Source organism: Mobula birostris, chromosome 11 (assembly GCF_030028105.1).
Source record: "Mobula birostris isolate sMobBir1 chromosome 11, sMobBir1.hap1, whole genome shotgun sequence".
NCBI lineage: Eukaryota > Metazoa > Chordata > Chondrichthyes > Myliobatiformes > Myliobatidae > Mobula > Mobula birostris.
In genome coordinates this window covers 78339288-78356828 of record NC_092380.1, presented here as the reverse complement: position 1 = coordinate 78356828, position 17541 = coordinate 78339288, and the positions used below count along the sequence as shown (strand labels likewise).

The following is a 17541-nucleotide window of genomic DNA, read 5'->3' as shown; positions in this document are numbered from 1 at the left end:
CTAAACCTAATTCCTGTACTTCCCAAGGCTCCTGTCCTTGATGGCAGCAGCAAAAAGACAGCATGGCCTTGATGGTGGGGATTGCTTTTCCTGTAAAGGACTGGGATGTATCCACTGCTTTTAATAAGATTTTCCATTCATAGGCAAAGGTGTGTCCATACCTCCGTTCCTCTGATTGAGGCCTGGCTCATGGACCTTCGGTTTCCTCCTGTAGTTAATAATCAGCTCTTTGGTTTTGATGACATTGAGTAAGAAGTCGTGGCACCATTCAACCAGATTTCAGTCTCCCTTCTATATACCAATTTGTCACAATGTTTGATTCAGCCAACATTGGTGTTGTCAGCAAACTTGAATAAGGCATTGGAGCTGTACTTAGCCTCTCAATCATAAGTTTATGGCAAGTAGAGTAGGAGACTAAGCACACAACCTTGTGGTGGACCTGTGCAGATGCTGATTGTGGAAAAGATGTTGCCAATCTGAACTGACCGGGATCTGCAAGTGAGAAAATCGAGGACCCAGATGGACAAAGTGGTGTTGAGGTCTAGGTCTTGGAGCTTGCTGTTAGCTTTGAGGGGATGATAGTGTTGCTTGTAGAGCTGTAGTCAATGAAGTGTATCCTGATGTATGCATCTTCATGGTTAATGAGCAGCCCTTCCCACCACATCATTGCATTTACGTAGGTAAGTCAATATGTCTTCCCACTGAACATCCACCAATGTGGTTGTGCACATTGACAAAGTCAAACCAACAGAAATGAAGTTCATACTTTGTGCATGAGTTAGTGGTGTGTACTGACTTTTTGTTACGAGTAGGATTTCCTTGGTCTTTAATTTCCTCTTTAAAGTTATTAAATAAGTAAATGCATTTATGCTCAGTAAACCAAGAAATTTAATGATAGTAAATCATCTAACTTACAGCTTAATAGTTTGAACTGCCTTTGACTGAAACAGTTTAGGTAAAGTTTAACAATTCTATTCTACATTAACATAAAGCACTATATGGAGTTTAGTGCAAATGAGGTTACGGGATTAAAATGAATTTAGCCACAAATATGTGCTAACACTGCTAATTTTGCCAGTGCCGGCATTGGCAAAAAAAATCATCATGCATCAAAAATTTGAATTCAGAATACATACTTATCCGTTGACTATGGCTTGTGGAACTTAACCGCACAGAAAGAATTGAATAAAATCTGACTTTGATTATGAAAAGTATTGCCAAAGAATAGTTAAATGAGGCAGGTTATAAAAGATGACCAAAATTAAGTTAATGTATGGTAAAGATTAACAGTTTTGTGCGTAATGTTTGAGAATGAGTTGCAGACGATAACAAAATAAGAGTTCAGTTTTATTGTCATAGACATGTATATATAGTGTAGAAAAGTCATGAAAAATTAGTTTATTGCAGCAGCAGCTCAATAGATTGCAAACATGACAAACCTAACTTAACATTAACTTATATTAACATAAGTTGTACATAATTTGTAAGACAAAATTTTAAAAATCATAGTTTTAATTGTGAGAGGAGAAAGATCTATAGTTTGGGGTAGTATTAGTGCTTTTGACAACAGGATCAAAAAGACGTGGCACAGAAGGTAGGGGACCCTTGTTTATTCTCCCTACAAATAATAGTAATTAATTCTAAGACTATTGTAACTAGAATTTAGGGCCTGCAAATGTGCAAAAAGATTCTCTGCTGGTTAGAAAATGAAGAGTTTAAATTGTACTTCAAATGATATCTTGTTGTGGAATTAAAAGATGTAAAAGTAACACACTAATAGGTCATGTTATAAGTTTAATGGAATACCGGGTACTGTGGTAAAAGGAAGATTTGGGTTGTAGCGATCTCTCTTTGTGTGACTTTCTTGTTCATTCCTACAGATCTTCCTCTTAGCAGTTATCCCTGCAAATGGGACAAGTGCTACACCTCCCCTACCTCTTCTCTCACCACCATTCAGGGCCTCAAACAGTCCTTCCACGTGGGATGACACTTAGACTGAGAGTCTGTCGGGGTCATCTGTATCTGGTGCTCCTGGTGCAGCCTCCTCTGCGTCAATGAGACCCGACATAAATTGGGGCTCCAATTTTTCAAGCACCATCTCTTCGTCCACAACAAAAAGCAGAATCTCCTGGTGGCTACCCATTTCTCTTTCCCTTTCTGGCCTGCCAGTCCATGGTCTCCTCTACTGTCACAATGAAGCCACATTCAGGTTGGAGGAACAAAACCTCATTTTCCAATAGGTAACCTCCAACCTAATGGCATGAACATCAGTTTCTAACTTCTGGTGAATTTTCCCCCTCCCGCTTCTGTCTTCCACTCCCCATTCTGGTTTCCCTCTCACTTCTTCTCCTCACCTGCTCATCACCTCCCTCCTTCTGTTTCATGGTCCGCTCTCCAATAAGATTCCTCATTCTTCAGCCCTTCGTCTCTTCCACCTAACACCACACAGCTTCTAGCTTCAAGCCCCTCCTCCACCCTGCCACTTTCCACCTCACCTGGTTTCACCTATCACCTGCCAGTTTATAATCCTTCCCTTCCCCCCCCCCCCCACCTTCTTCTTGCTTCTGTCCCCTTCCTTTCCTGTACTGATGAAAGTCTTGGTCCAAAACATCAACCATTTATTCTTCTCCATAAAAGCTGCCTGATTTGCTGAGTTCCTCCAGTACTCTGTGTATTTTCAAGATTTGGGATGTAATAGTGAATGCTTATGAACCCTCAGAATCACATGTGACACAGCATTGGACCAATAGAAAAAAGGTTGAGAAAATTGAAAGGATTTCTACAGGATGTTGCAGATACCAATAGCAAATGCCATTAGTAAAGTAGGTTAAATGAAGGAGAGTGGTGGAATCTGGGGTGAATGTGGGATTAGTATAAATTGGTGATTTGTGATTAGTATGGGCTTGGTGTGCTGTAGGGCATGTTTCTGTGCTGTATTCACTTTAACTCTAGGACTCATTATCCTTAGAAATCAATGTAAGAGGTTTTGAACGGAGCAGTTACATTTTTTTAATGGTTCTAAGTTCCTTTATCTTCGCCACATCTCAGGATGACGCTTCTATTCCAGAACATGTGAGATGTCCTCATTGTGGGGAGGGCAGCATTGATGGTAGAGAAACGGGGTTTCCTTTCCTCTACCATCAATGCTGCCCTCACCATATCTCCTCCATTTCCTGGACATTGGCCCTCACTCCACCACCATCATAAGGAGAGAATTCTCCTTGCCTTTACCTACGACTCCAGGAGCCTCTGAATCTAGCATATCGTTCTCCGTAATTTCTGCCATCTTTAGTAGGATTTTACCACTAAATGCACCTCTCCTTCCCACCCCCACTCTCTGCTTTCTGCAGGGATTACTCTCTGTATGACTCCCTTGTCCATTCATCTGTCCACAATGATCTCCCTCTCCTCCGTCACCACCATTCACCCACTCACCTTACCACTTGCCAGATCTCAAATATCACCTGCCAGCTTATACTTCTTCCCCAGCCTCTACCTTCTTATTCTGACTTCTTCCCCCTTCCATTCCAGTCCTGATGAAAGGTCTCGATCCAAAGCATTGACTGCTTATTCCTTTCCATGGGTGCTGCCTGTCTTCTGAGTTCTTCCAGCATCTTGCATGTGTTACTCTGGATTTCCAGCATCTGCAGAATCTTTTTGGATCTCCCCCTCCCCCTCCAACTTTCAAATCCCTTACTCACTCTTCCTTCAGTTAGTCCTGACGAAGGGTCTCGGCCTGAAACGTCGACTGCACCTCTTCCTACAGATGCTGCCTGGCCTGCTGCGTTCACCAGCAACTTTGATGTGTGTTGCTTGAATTTCCAGCATCTGCAGAATTCCTGTTATCTGCAGAATCTCTTGTGTTTTCATTTTTTTTTTGAATTGTATTACTCATGGTGGAGATGCAAGTTGAGAGTGTGTGACCATTAATTAACTGGTTTGAAAAAGAAATGACAGGCTGTGTACATGGGATTAAAACTCTGTTTCTTCTTTTTAACATGAACACCTGAATATTTATATTTGCCTTTAGACATTAGCAAGTACATCCTGTCCTCGTTATATGCGTCTTCAGACAATGCAGATTCACAGTTATGCGAGGAACCTATTTCTACCAACGTCTCGTTATATGCATCCAAAACTTACAGTTATGCGAGGAGCACTGCCTTCCCGCCAATACAAGTCACATGCGCACGCCTCACAGTCTCACTGTTGGGACAAGAAGCACTGCTTTCCCGCCAATACAAGTCAGGTGCGCGCGCCTCACAATCTCTCTCCCGCCAGTCTCGCATTGGTTTTGGCAAGGTGTGAATGCACGGTCTTAAACTTATGTTGTTTTTTACCTACGGTGCAGTGATTTTGTGCTTGAAATATTTAACTATGCCTCCTAAGCGTCCAATGTCATGTCTTGGGCCATCAGCCGAGCGGCAGAGAACCACTTTAACACTTGAAAACAAGTTGGAAATTATAAACAGCGTGGCATCAGCTGAAGGTAACACAACTCTGGGATGCTACTGCTGGAACAGAATCTTGCCTTTAAAGTTCTTTTGTTCCTTGACAATGCACCAGCCCATCCTAAACATTTGGACAGCATTCATCCTAACATAACAGTGCATTTCCCGCCACCTAATGCAACATCACTGATTCAACCACTCGACCGGTGTGATCCACATTCAAGGCGTGCGTGGTTTTTTACCGCAAACTATTTCTCAGATGCTGCAAGCAACAGACGATTTTGAAAATCCCTGGAGTTTAAGAACAGTGAGGGAATGGTGGAAGTCGGAACACTTGGCACAAATGGCGATGGACATGGACCCAAGTTTAGAACGGAGTCAGTACTTCAGTCGTTCCCTGCCGTCAACCCTTCTTCACTACGAGCAAATTTAAAACAAAATGCTGCCAAGCAAACAACCCTCACCACTTTATTCAAATCGGTAACACCTTCTGCCAGCAGTTCTAAGAGTTCTGTGGTCTTCCTTCACCCCTTGCTGTACTTGATATTATCCTGACGACCACAACCATCCACCTTATCCGTGTAAAGCTGCCCAACACCACAACAACCACTCATCTCCCAGAGCGAACACACCTGCCACTGTTGGTGAGTACTGTACACCCTGGGATATTAACTTTCTATGATTTACTACATTGAATATTACCTTAAATTGATGAAATATAATACAAATGTCTTGTAGTATTGCTTTTGTGTCATATTGGTATGAAAATGTGAATAAATTCCAGATAAAACATATTTAGGAAGCCCTCTGGAATGAAATATTCACATTATGCGATTTCACATTATGCGTCAACTGCGAGGAACGTACCCCCCACGTATAACGAGGATAGGGTGTAATCAACTGGCTTCTTCTCAAGCAGGATTAACTTCTTTTTATGGAAATTTGTTCCAAATATTTGTGATTATAATAAATTGTAAAGAAGAACTGGTTTTCTTCAGTACCTGAGAATTCTTAAGACTTGCACTGAAAAATTCTATTCTAACTTCAATATTGTGTGTATAAGCTACACCATAATGTCATTGGAAGGTGATTAATATCAAATGTTAATAAGCAGCTAGAAAGGTTACATGTTAAATTTGTGAAGTAACATGCTGTAAATGGGGACTTTGGCTTTTGCCTCACCAAAATTCTGTCAACCATTGTATTTTCCTCACCATGCTCGACTTTAAATTGGTTTTAATGACCTGCCATTTTTCTGACCTTGAAGAAATCATTGCTTTTCCAGAGTTTCCAATTGAAGCTACTGAAGTTTGAACTTTACTTTTTATCAGATATGTTGTACATCTGAACTATTTTCAAAACAATTAACACACATAAAAGTTGCTGGTGAACGCCGCAGGCCAGGCAGCACCTCTTCCTAGAGATGCTGCCTGGCCTGCTGCGTTCACCAGCAACTTTTATGTGTGTTGCTTGAATTTCCAGCATCTGCAGAATTCCTGTTGTTTGCGTTTTCAAAACAATTACTTTGGTTGTGAAGTAATTTATGATATCCTGAACACAAGAAAATCTGCAGTTGCTGGAAATTCAAGCAACACACAAAATGCTGGTGGAACGCAGCAGGCCAGGCAGCATCTATAGGCAGAAGTACAACTGACATTTCGGGTCGAGATCCTTCGTCAGGACTAACGGAAAAAAGAGATAGTAAGAGATTTGAGAGGGGGAGGGGGAGACCCGAAATGATAGGGGAAGACAGGTGGGGTAGGAATGAAGCTGAGAGCTGGAAAGTTGATTGGCAAAAGGGATACAAGGCTGGAGACGGGGGAGTATTATGGGACAGAAAGCCTTAGAACAAAAGGGGAGGAGAGCACCAGAGGAAGATGGAGAACAGGCAAGGAGTTATTGTGAGAGGGAAAGAGAGGGAACGTAAATAAATAAATAAATAAATAGGGATTGGTGGGGGGGGGAGGAAGAAGGGGAGGAGGGACATTAACGGAAGTTAGAGAAATCAATGTTCATGCCATCAGGTTGGAGTCTACCCAGACGGAATATAAAGTGTTGTTCCTCCAACTTTAGTGTGGCTTCATCTTGACAGTAGAGGAGGCCATGGATTGACATACTGGAATGGGATGTGGAATTAAAATGTGTGGCCACTGGGAGATCCTGCTTTCTCTGGCGGACACAGCGTAGGTGTTCAGCAAAGCAGTCTCCCAATCTGCATCAGGTCTCACCAATACAGTCAGCCCTCCTTATCTGCAAGTTCAGCATGCGCGAATTCAACCAACTGCGAATCGAGAAAACCCGGAAGTGCTCTTCCAGCACTTGTTGTTCGAACATGTACAGACTTTTTTTTCTTGTCACTATTCCCTAAACAATGCAGTATAACAACTATTTTACATCGCATTTACATTGTATTAGGTATTATAAGTAATCTAGAGATGATTTAAAGTATACGGGAGGATGTGCGTAGATTATCGTGGATCAGGATCCAAAAAAAAACCGGAAGTTCTCTAAGTAAGTCAGAACAGGTACATCCGGTATTATTTAGCATCAGTTAGTCAAATGTTTATCTTAGTATATAGTATATATTTTACCTTTCTATGCATATAGAGTACTTAAGTCACGTATGTTTCAACACTGGGCTCAGGAACGGAAATTCCCGAGTTCGATCCAGTGACAGATCGCTTCTGAGTGCGCTGTCCATCCCTGCCGGATTGATGTGGAGGATCAAAAACCCAAAACCCAATAATTAAACCACTGCATTGCGTAATAATTGTTGCTTTCATTGGGCAGGGCCTTTCTCATCTTATCCTTTAAAATTGTTCCGATCGTTGACCGACTGTAGCCTAACGTTTTTCCAATGACCGATGGCATTTCACCTCTTTCTGATCGCTTTATTATTTCCACTTTATTTTAAATCGCGATCATGATTATTTTCGTGAACAGAAACACTGCGGATTCAGAGCTCCACCACCGTGTCCTAATGCCCATCACACTGAGACCGCTTAAGTAAGGTCCGGGGTTCCGCTGGATCCTAAGGTCCACCACATTGAGACAGGTTGAATAAGGGACTTGAGCATCTGCGTTTTTTGGTATCCATGAGGGGTCCCGGAACCAATCCCTCATGGATAAGGAGGGCCGACTGTAGATAGATGGCCACACGGGGAGCACCGGACACAGTATATCACACCAGCAGACTCACAGGTGAAGTGATATCCTGAGGTTGTGAAACATATTACTGGTCCTTTCCTCCACGTTTGACAATTTCATTTAAACTAATTTGACAGGGTTATGTGAACAGGAGTGAAAAGGCTGAGATGGTGTAGTTGGTATACAAGTCAATGCATTGTATAATGAAATTGTGAGGAAGGCAGGCAGACAATAGGACAAAATTGCTATCAGTGCGTTGAGTTGATGTGCAACATGGGGGCAAAATTGAAAAGGGTAATGAATACAGGACTTGAAGGTGTTATATTTGAATGCATGTAGTATATAGAATAAGGTAGATGATCTTGTAGTGCAGTTAGAGATTGGCAGGAATGACTGTGGGTATCACTGTGTCTTGGCTTGAAAGAAGATCATAGTTGGGAGCTTAACATCCAAGGGTACATACAGTGGCACCCTTTTTTCTCCAAACATACCTTTGCTCATTGTGGCCAAATAGTTCTATTCAGAAGGTTCAAAGGGACATGTAAACAAGCCTCATGCATTTTGGAAACAAGTCCTGTGGACTGATGAAGTTAAAATCGAATTTGTCAAAGGGGGTGTTACTAAATACTGCCATGCAGGGTACCCAAACTTTTGCTTCAGGCCCTTTTCCTTTTTTGTTACTTTGTAACTGTAAAAGATGGAAATAAAAATGTTTTCTTAAAATATTAAAGAAATGTGTCATCTTTAACTTTATACCTTTTGGAAATCAGTTCATCTTTTACTAGCTTATTCACAGTAACAGAAATTTTGACCAGGAGTGCTCAAACTTTTGCATGCCACTGTACTGTATTGAAAGGACAAGCAGGTAGGCAGAGGGGATGGGGGTGGTTCTGTTGGTAAAAAATGGAATCAAATCCTTAGAGGTGACATAGGATCAGAAAACAATATAATCCCTTTGGGTAGAGTTAAGAAACTGCGAGGGTAAAAAGACCTTGATGGGAATTATAAAAAGGTCTCCTGACAGGAGTCAGGATGTGGGATACACAGTACAGCAGGAGATAGCAAAGGCATGTGAAATGCGCAATGTTACATTAGTCATGGGGGATTTTGTTATGCAGGTAGGTTGGGAAAATCAATTTGGTGCTGGATCCCAAGAGAAGGAATTTGTTGAATTCCGGTGGCAGGGGTTCACAACCTTATTTTAAGCCACAGAGTCCTACTATTAACCGAGGAGTCCATGGACCCTAGGTTGGGAAGCCCTGGCTTATGGGATGTCTTTTTAGAGCAGTTTGTGGTGAGCCTTCAAGGCGAAAGGCAATTCTGGATTGTGTGTTATGTAATGAACCAGCTTTGATTAGGGAGCTTGAGGTAAAGGAACCTTTTGGGGACAGTGATCATAATATGATAGAATTCACCCTACAGTTTGAGAGGGAGAAGATGGTCAGGTTTATTTGTATTACAGTGGAGTAAAGGGAATTACAGTGACATGAGAGAGGTGCTGGCCAAAGTTCATTGGAAGGTAACACTAACAGGGATGACGGCAGAGAACGGGAATGGCTACAGTTTTGGGGAGCAATTTGGAAGGCGCAAGATAGATACACCCCAAAGATGAAGAAGTATTCTCAAGGGTGGATGAGACAACCGTGGTTGACAAGGGAAGCTAAGGCAGTGTAAAAGCAAAGAGAGAGCATATAATAAAGCAAAAATTAGCGGGAAGTTAAAGGATTGGGAAACTTTTAAAAACCAGCAGAAGGCAACCAAAAGCTGTAAGGCTAACCAATAATATAAAAGAAGATACCTGAAGTTTTTCAGATTTATAGAGTAAAAGAGAGGCGGGATTGGATGTCAGAGCACTAGAAAATGATACTGGAGAGGTATCAATGTTGGGACAAAGAAATAAGGGACAAACTGGATAAGTATTTTGCATCAGTCTTTATGTGGAAGATGCTGGCATTTTGTCAGAAATTCGAGAATGTCAGGGGACAGGAGTGAATATGGTTGAAATTATAGTTGAAGATGCTTTGGAAGCTGAAAGGTTTGAAGTTTGTTAAGTCACCTGGACCAAATGGACTACGTCCCAGGGTTCTGAAAGCGGTAGCTGAAAAGATTGTGGAGGCATTAGTAATGATCTTTCAAGAGTCACTAAATTCTGGAATAGTTCCGGAGGACTGGAAAATATAAAATGTCACTACTCTCTTTAAGGAGTGGGAGAGGCAGAAGAAAGGAAATTATAGACCAGTTAGCCTGACTTCAGTGGTTGGGAAGATGTCGGTTATTAAGGATGAATTTTCGGGGTCCTTGGAGGCCCATGATAAATTAGGCTAAAGTCAGCATAGTTTCCTTAAGGGGAAATCCTGCCTGACAAATATTTTGGAATTCTTTTAGGAAATAACAGGCAGGATAGATGAAGGAGAGTCAATGGACATTCTTTACTTATACTTTCAAAAGCCTTTTGACAAGATGCCACACATGAGGCTGCTTAACAAGATAAGAGCCCAGGGTATTACAGGCACGAGCCAAAGAGTCGGACTGAAGGGGATATATTCGGGTTGTCTGCTGGTGGGTAGTGGTGTTCCGCAGGGGTTGGTATTGGGACTGTTTCTTTTCTCATGATAAATCAACAATTTGGATGATGGATTTGATGGCTTTGAGGCCACATTTGCAGCTGATACAAAGGTAGGTGGAAGGGCAGGTGTTGTTGAGGAAGCAGAGAATCTGCAGAAGGATGTAGACAGATTGGGAGAATGGGCAAAGAAGTGACAGTGGAATGTAGTGTCGGGAAATGCCGTCATGCGATTTGGAAGAAGGAATAAAGGTGTGGACTGATTTCTAAACAGGAAGAAAATTCAATATTCAGACATTCAAAGTGACTTGAGAGTCCTTGTGTAGGATTCCCTACGAGTTAACTTACAGGTTAAGTCGGTGGCAAGGAAGACAAATGCAATGTTAACATTAACTTCAGGAGGACTAGAATACAAAAGCAAGTATGTAATGCTGAGGCTTTCTAAGGCATTGGTCAGCTCGCACTGGGAGTAGTGTGAGTAGATTTGAGCCCCTTACCTTAGAAAAGATATGTTGGTCTTGGAGAAAAGACGTGCGGTTTCAGAGGAGGTTCATGAGAATGATTCTGGGAATGAAAGGGTTAATGTATGATGAGCTTTTGATGGCCCTGAGCCTGTACTCACTCGAGTTCAGATGAATGATGGGGAATCTTATGAAAACCCATCAAATATTGAAGGGCCTAGATAAAGTGGATGTGAAAAGTCCTTGGACTGGAGGGCACAGCCTCAGAATAGAAGGGCGTACATTTAGTACAGAGATGAGCAGGAACCTCTTTTGTGAGGGGGTGGTGAATCAGTGGGATTCATTGCCATGGAGGCCAAGTTAATGGGTATATTTACAGTAATAGTTGATCGTTTCTCGATTAATCAGGGCATCAGTGGTTAAAGGGAGAAGGCAGAAGAATGGGCTTGAGAGTGATAATATGATGGAATGGTGGAGCAGAGTCGATGGGCTAAATGGACTAATTCTGCTCCTGTGTCTTATGGTCTTCAGATAGTTCCTCGCTGCTCATGTTTAATTTTATGTTTTGTAGCTGCAAAACATAAAACTAATTGAAAGAAAAACATGGGAGCCAGGGATGACTCATGTACATTTAGTTTTACATTACTGAGGCATGCAAATTTGACAAATAACTCATAATGAATTATGAAAACAACAGGATGCTTAATCAAACAATATAATTACAATGTTACTCAAGTATTACTGCAATATTAAATACAGAACACTTCTCCCTGCTTAGCTATAAACTCCATCTCAATATAGAATGCATCTCCGCTGTATACACAGCATACTATAAAATATAGTTACTATATAGACATCCACAGCATAGTAGATTTTAAGTAGTCCTGTTCAGGCCTAAAAATTTAATCGTCGTGGAGGTTTTTTACTCTTGTGGAATAGCATCTTTCTGATGAGGGGCAGGGATGATTGTGCTTGGCAGGAAAGACTTGGGGCTGTGAAACAATCTAGGGCCCCCTCTGTGGTGGTTGTAGGAATTAAATCCAGGACTGCAGGAGATGGTTCTGACAGTTCTGGACACCTTTCTTCTCTAACAATTGATCAATATGTTGTCTCCAGATAATATCAGATGCAATTTCCATTGTGTAGGACAGTGATCCAGCTCCGTTGTTAATCTTTCCAATTACCCACTTTTGATCATCTCTGTAATCCCTTGCCAGGACTGCTTGTCCAAGAGTGAAACTTCAAACTTCCTTAAGAAGCCCTCATTTTGCCTTAGCTGTTTGTCCTGCATACTTCTCCTTCTGAGATTGGGCTTGAGGTATTCCAAGTGTGAATGCAAGGGATGACCCAGGAACGGCATAGCTGGTGAGTTGTTGGTTGTGGAGTGTGATGTGCAAAGAGGAAATTGGATTCTGATTCACTCTGTGTAATGTGTTCCATTGACATTGCTCACAGTGCATTCTTTAGACTCTGGACCAGCCAATTTTAGCTGGGTGGTACAGTGCAGATGTAATGCGTCTTAATCCATACATTTTCCGGAATGACTGAAACTGTTCCACAAGAAGCTGTGGTCCTTTGTGACTGACTAAGTGTTCGTTACACCAGAACCTGAGAAGAGGTTTCCTAACACATCAACAGTGTGCAACACTGTAGTGGAGGCTGTTGGGAACACTTCCTGGCTGCTTTGTAGCTGCATGCACTACTACCAAGAAATTTGTGCCTATGAATATTTTGTCAAAATCCAGATGAGTCCTCTGCCAGGCGATACAAACCATTCCCAGGGATGGAGAGGCACTGCACTTGGCATCTTCTGGATGTGTTGGCAACCCGAATAGTGCATGATAAGCTGTTTGATCTGTTGGTCTATCCCACATCACCATGCAAAGCTTCAAGCCAATGCTTTCATTTTGACCATGCCTAGAAAACTGGCATGTGGCTGCTTAAAACTTAAAAAGGCTGGATGGTACAACAACTCTCAATCCCCAAATAAGGCAAACCCTCCTCCCCCATCAAGATCAAGTTCATCCTGGCGCTAATAAATATGGAGGAACTAGAGTTTCTGCTGCATATTCCAGCCATTTTAGGTGGACCTCAGACAGTGTGGGGTCTTTTCTGGATTCTCTTTGATTCAAATCTTTTGTAATAGGGACTCCTCTTCCTTTTGATTCTGCTTATGAAACCTAAAGCAATCAACATTGATTCCAGTTCTAAATGTCCCAGCATTACTTTCATGGTATCAGCAAAGCTCATTTTTTTCTGGTTTGGTTGGAGCAGTCAAACTTCTAAGCAATAAGTATGCTTTTCCACCTATTATGTTTGGCAAAACAGGCATTTTTTGCTTCAAGATACTGCTCAATTCGTTCAGTATGCAACATCTAGTTTTCTGTTGTGCAATCAAAACATTTCCAATGTAGCCAGCTATTTCTGCTTGTTCTTTTATTTATGATTTGTGATTATTATCACTGATTATGAGACTGCAAATTTTGTCTATTTTCTGCCTTTTTAACTCGAGCATCAACATGCTGTGCTTTTTTGTAAGTTATTTTTTATTGAATTTCATCATCAAACATTTCCATAAGATGTATTTCAGATACTGTACATATATCATATAATCATATTTGTCACAAATCTCCACATAATATTTATCTGAGGTAAAAAACTCAACTGTCTTGCTGCGCTTCAACAGGTAGGTGGTCAACTTGGGGCCGTTTTAAATCTTTCTTGTAGCCACCATTATGATATATAACTCCACAACATAAAAATAATTAAATGAAAATCACAGGAGCTGGAGATAAGAGTGTACTTAGTTTCTTTTGTTTAGTGAGGCGCTCTCATATGCCGTGGTGGCGTAATGATGTATGTTATTCACATACTTTATAAATATAACCCGTAGTAAATTTTGTAACCAAAGAAAGAATGCTTAATCAAACAATAAATTCACAATATTACTCAAATATTAAATACAGAACATTTATTCCCTCTGCAAAGATGTTTGTGCTCTATGTTTCAGGTGAGCCCTTCATTCATTGCCCTTTTCTGCACCATAATTTCTTCCCTAACACCACAATAGCATTAAGACAGCAGAAGATTGTCATATAACTGATATTGTTTAATCATTTCTGAATGCATTGTGTGATGGAGTCTGATATTTGCCCACTTATTAAATTTAATATTAAAATCTCTTGTACATCATAGTAACATCAAGACATCTGTCCTTATCTTTATAATCTTTAAATGATACTTAATATTTTATGATTTTTTTCAAAACATTGTTAGACTTTGCCCCGTTGTCTTTCCAGTTGATGGCCTTTTAACCGTTAATAAATCCAATTAAGTCATTCCTGACCCCAGGGGGCTGTCTGGGAAGAATTCCACCACATGCTGTTGCTTCGTAGCTGCCATCTATCACAATTAACGTTCAGAGCTGAAACACTATTTTTTCATGCCCATCACTCTGAACCAGGAAAATGAAACAACGATTGGACAGTTTCAGCATCACATTTTGACAAAGTGTCTTTTCACCCTTACCCCATCAAAGGAACAGCAATAAAGGGCAATTTCAGATGTTAACATTGAATTCCTATTAAAACTTGTTTATTAATATGCATGTGGACATAATGAATGTGTGTATCTTCCAGAAATACAATATAAGTAATTGATTAGCAGAAATAAAATTTATTATCAACTGCAAGTTTTCCCATTGGGAATACTTTGAAGATTATAGCCTGTTGTAATTTTCCGTAGCTATTGGTATAGATCTGCTGGTAAAGTCAGCACTTTTTACTTAAGAACAGGTCACTTCTTCGTTATGGCTGTTTAGGTTACGGAAATTCACTCATAAACTGCTGCTTAAAAATTGTTAAGATATATTCTGAGAGACAAATTTTATTCAGTATGTGAAAAAATAAACACAATGTGAAAGAGATAAATGTTATCATTTTTATTTTTATTCACTTAATACTGTGGGGCACTAAAATATATTCACAATGTCACTGCGTCAGTTGGATTGGTAGTCACAGCAGAGTCTCTCCTATGTCATGTTCTCTTCTATCTGTGGACACATGGACTTGCTGCATTGTGAGATGCCACAACAGTTATGGTCAACTCCTTAGAATACTCCACCTCCATTGTCACTACCCTTTAACCCATTACCTCCCTGAACTCCTCCTTTGCCACCTTTCCCCCATGAATCCCAATCTTCAAATCCCATCCCTTTCTTTGATATCTCCTGTTAAAAAATCCTTTTGTAATTCATGAGCGTTGTGTGTCAGAGCAAATGCTTCACAAATCAACAGCTTAGTAGCACTGCACTTTGATGATAGTTACTGTGTCCTCAGACTGGAATGTTCATAACCAAGGAAAGACTGCCTACCCAATCGATGCAGTGACATCATATTCACATCTTATTGCCCCAAAGTATTTTGAATAAAAATTAAGATTAACTGAATTATTTGTTTCTTTTGGATGAGCCTTGCTCATCCCGAGACCACTGTTGGCCTCACTCTGTCATCAAGTCATCTGCTACACTTATGAAATGGAATTCAATGGGAAAAGGGACTTGTAGTGCTACACATGCTTTTCTGCAATGCGAGTCCTGCCATTACATAAGAGTTGCTTGTTGCAGTTTTAATTAAGCAATCTCCCTACAATGACTTCAGAAGTGTCCATGACTTTAAAGTGCATCTGTTGTTATTTAAAATTTGGACATAGTCTGCATGAATGGAGTCCTGCTGTGGTCTAAAAGTCAGAGTGCATCTTGGCATTCCAAACATTTCCTAACTAGAAGATTATAGCCTGATTTTTTGTGAACTTTATTGCTGTGGGCCTCATGACAGCATTCAGAAACATGCTTGGCATTTTGGTTAAAATAACTCAGATGTATCAAGCCATTTTGGATAGACAGTTGGTCTTAATCAATGTCTGAATAATTAATGTTGAGTGTAAGAGAATAATCTTAATTAAATTTGCATATCTTCTGGAGAAAGTATAGTAGTATAGAAATTAATCTAGGACCTTTTAAGGAATAGTTTTCTTAATTTGCTGCAGATTCTGTTTCATGTTATTCATTCAGAACTCAGCTTGTATCCCAATAGTACACTAAAGATTAAGTGATAGGTCCCCAAAGATCGTCTGTAGTAAATTATAGTTGGGGCCAGTTAATTATATTTTTCCACGCATTGCCTCTTTATCAAACAGGTGGGTGGTAATTGAGTTGAGATAATTTGACTATGAGTGACTGGAATGTAAGGTATCAAGATTTATGATTTCCTGTTTTTTTTCCTCCAGGATTGTTCAGCTTCTGAAGAATATTATGTTGCTGCTACATTGCTGCCACTGACAACAGCATTTTACCGGGTAAGCCCATGTGATTTCATGCCTCAACTCCCGAGAGTAAGTTCAGTCTTGTCTGGATTTGATTGCAGAAAAGGGGGTTTAGGTACAAAATGTAGCTGTTGAGTTTATTAAAAAGAGCTTGTAAGCAGCAAGCTTTCTGATTCTAGAATAATCTTCCGATTCTAGAATAATGTGACACTTTAGAATATGCATATTATCGGCAGTGGACTTTGCAAAGTTATACTTAATGTACTGAAGTACTTTGGATAGAGTAGCATGACATTGCTCAGGGAATCCAAGTGTGAACTGAACCTGGCTTTAAAAAATACAATGATTTTTTATTATCCAATGGCTATTTTTATGATGAACATCTTACAAATACATAGGATGTCATCTATTCTGGTTAATAACATATTTAGTTAAATAAGTAATTAGATTGATTACTTGTCACATGGGAAGTGTTAAATCTGATAGATTATGACTTGTACCTAAAGGAAAATGTGAAGTACATGAATTCAATTGCAGCTAATTCATTTATTGCTAATATTATATAAACATAATGTGAGTTTTTTTGTTATTAGGGAGTGGGGAGAATGGGCTTGATATGTTAGAAAAAATTCATCGAGGTTAACACTTATGCTAGCAACAGAGAATATTTTAGATTTATATGTTAGGAATGTCCAGCATAGTTTGTTGGGCCTCAGCTGTAGTTAATTTTATTCAGTTTTTGGCATTCTCCTTGTAGAAAATGAACACTGGTATCAAGAGTGTCACAAAAAGTAAAAAGAATTCTTATCCATTATTTTGCTTCTGTAAATTTTCTTCTTTTGCAGCATGATCTTATGTTTATCATGGAAAAACTCTTACTCCTTTCCAGGTTTTTTTAAAAGGCCTATGGTTATGGAGAAAAAATACAAGGGGAAAAGAAAGCAAACAAATTTGTCAAAATCATTCACCACTAACGGTGTAACTCCAGGAATTAAGCCATATTTACTTATTTTTTTAGAGCTTGGTTCTTTTTTAGTTTCATGTTGTGAAAGTTGGACATACATAGCTTAGAGGCAAATTTGTGGAAGTTTTTAAATTGCTTACTTTTGCACATAGAATCAAAGAGTATTAGAAACCTACAGCACAAAAATGGGCCCTCAGAGCTTACCTTGTCCATGTTGTCCATCTGTGCTAATCCTATTTGCCTGCATTGGACCCATATTCTTAACTCCTTTTCTATCCAGTTCCTGCCTAAATGTCTTTTAAACATGGTAATAGGGTTTTATTTCTGCTACTCATTTTCAACATTCTCCATCCTCTGTGTGGGGGAGCATACCCTTCAAATCTCTTTTAAGTTTCTCCTTTCTCAACTTAAACCACCAGTTGTAAACTTCCCTCTCCAGGGAAAAAGATTCTGACTGTCTGTCTATCTGTCCAATATAATTTTATAAATCTCTCTAAAGTCATCCTGCAGTCTCTGAGCTTCCAGTGGAAATAAAGTCACCCTTTCCAGACTCTGCTTGGAACCATAACTCTTCATTGCAGGAAATATTTTGATTGAATCTTTTTAGTAATTTTTCTCTGTGTGACAACATCC

The 17541-nt window shown here is 40.0% G+C and overlaps 1 protein-coding gene across 3 annotated transcripts in view; it reads left to right on the top strand.

The window, feature by feature from the left end:
- Positions 1-17541, top strand: part of sbf2 (SET binding factor 2) — a 572061-nt gene that overhangs the window by 382647 nt on the left and 171873 nt on the right. For all 3 annotated transcript variants that reach the window (XM_072272620.1, XM_072272618.1, XM_072272617.1), the window contains exon 17: positions 15909-15977. In XM_072272620.1, the coding sequence (XP_072128721.1) occupies positions 15909-15977 (69 nt within the window). The remainder of the gene's footprint in view (positions 1-15908; positions 15978-17541) is intronic.